The 1219-nt window shown below is 31.7% G+C and overlaps 1 protein-coding gene across 1 annotated transcript in view; it reads right to left on the bottom strand.

Annotated features, from left to right (window-relative positions):
• LOC107702807 (A disintegrin and metalloproteinase with thrombospondin motifs 13-like) overlaps positions 1-1219 on the bottom strand; it is a 25630-nt gene that overhangs the window by 20371 nt on the left and 4040 nt on the right. Inside the window, exons 8-9 of the mRNA XM_016505228.1 lie at positions 509-655; positions 268-402 (exon numbers count right to left, since the gene is read on the bottom strand). Of these exons, the coding sequence (XP_016360714.1) occupies positions 268-402; positions 509-655 (282 nt within the window). The remainder of the gene's footprint in view (positions 1-267; positions 403-508; positions 656-1219) is intronic.

Genomic DNA, 1219 nt, shown 5'->3' with positions numbered 1-1219 from the left:
TGATCAGCACGTTTCTCAGAGAAGGGACAGAGCGGTGTGGAATAAAGGTAAATTATGTGAAAAATAATGCGTAAAAAAAAAAAAAAAAAACATTTTTTAAATGAAAAATTAACACGTTAGACTGCACACCATAAACACAATACAGCCTAGAAAAAAAACAGTCAACCACCCCTTTAAATAAAAAATGCACAATTGCAGCATTTTTTATAGTGGTCTCAGACTTTGGAGGCTGATGTATATGTCTGTGATGCAGTAAGTGACTGACACCTGAAGAAGTTGTGGAGCTGAGCTCTGCTGCACTGGGACCATGTGAGATCAACACTGTTATAACCTCCATCAGATGCCATCATAAACCCACTGGAGCTGCATGTGTTGTCTATTCCATCATGATTTATGCCAAAACTGGAAAAAACAATAAAGCAAGAACAATTACTATTATGTGTTCAGTTTCACCTCACATTTCAGCATGGTAGTATGACTCTGAGTTTTATAATGTTGTCAAGCTCACCTGTGGCCAATCTCATGAGCGATGGTGATGCCAAGATCAAAGCCTGTATCCTCTGTAATCACACAGTTCCATTGAGAGGAACAGACTCCGCCCAGCTGGGTCACACCTCTCACAAGCTTATTCCCATTAGGTAACACCAGATCAAACCTTAATGATGTCAAAGAGAGGCACTAAAATGCAAGTGTGCAGAAACACTTGATAGTAATATTCTGGTATTTCAAACATTTTAGCAAGATATCTAACAACTTGCTTCAAAAATTATTTGCACTTATATCAAATATAAAAAAATATAATATAATATAATATAATAATTAATATAATATAATATATGGCACTTTTAATTAATAAGGTAGACTTTGGTACCCCATTACCATTTTCTGTAAATTTATTAATTATAATATTTAAATAAAATTACAATAATTAGAATCTTAACAATTATATATTTATATATATATATATATATATATTATGTTTATATGTTTATTTATAATGCATTGTTATTTTATATATAAAAATGGCTTCATCTTTTAAGAGTTTTAGGCATTATTTTATACCGTACAAACAGAAAGTTTCATAAATTAACAAATCGCTTACAAAGTAAATTTGACAATTACACAATAAAGAGGAATGACTGTCTTTTAATTAAAGGGGTCATATGATGCGATTTCAATTTTTCCTTTCTCTTTGGAGTGTTACAAGCTCTTGGTGCAT

This window comes from Sinocyclocheilus anshuiensis, unplaced genomic scaffold (assembly GCF_001515605.1).
Source record: "Sinocyclocheilus anshuiensis isolate Anshui unplaced genomic scaffold, SAMN03320099.WGS_v1.1 scaffold366, whole genome shotgun sequence".
Classification (NCBI taxonomy): Eukaryota; Metazoa; Chordata; class Actinopteri; order Cypriniformes; family Cyprinidae; genus Sinocyclocheilus; species Sinocyclocheilus anshuiensis.
The sequence above is the reverse complement of the archived record's forward strand: the minus strand, read 5'-3'. Positions and strand labels throughout refer to the sequence as shown.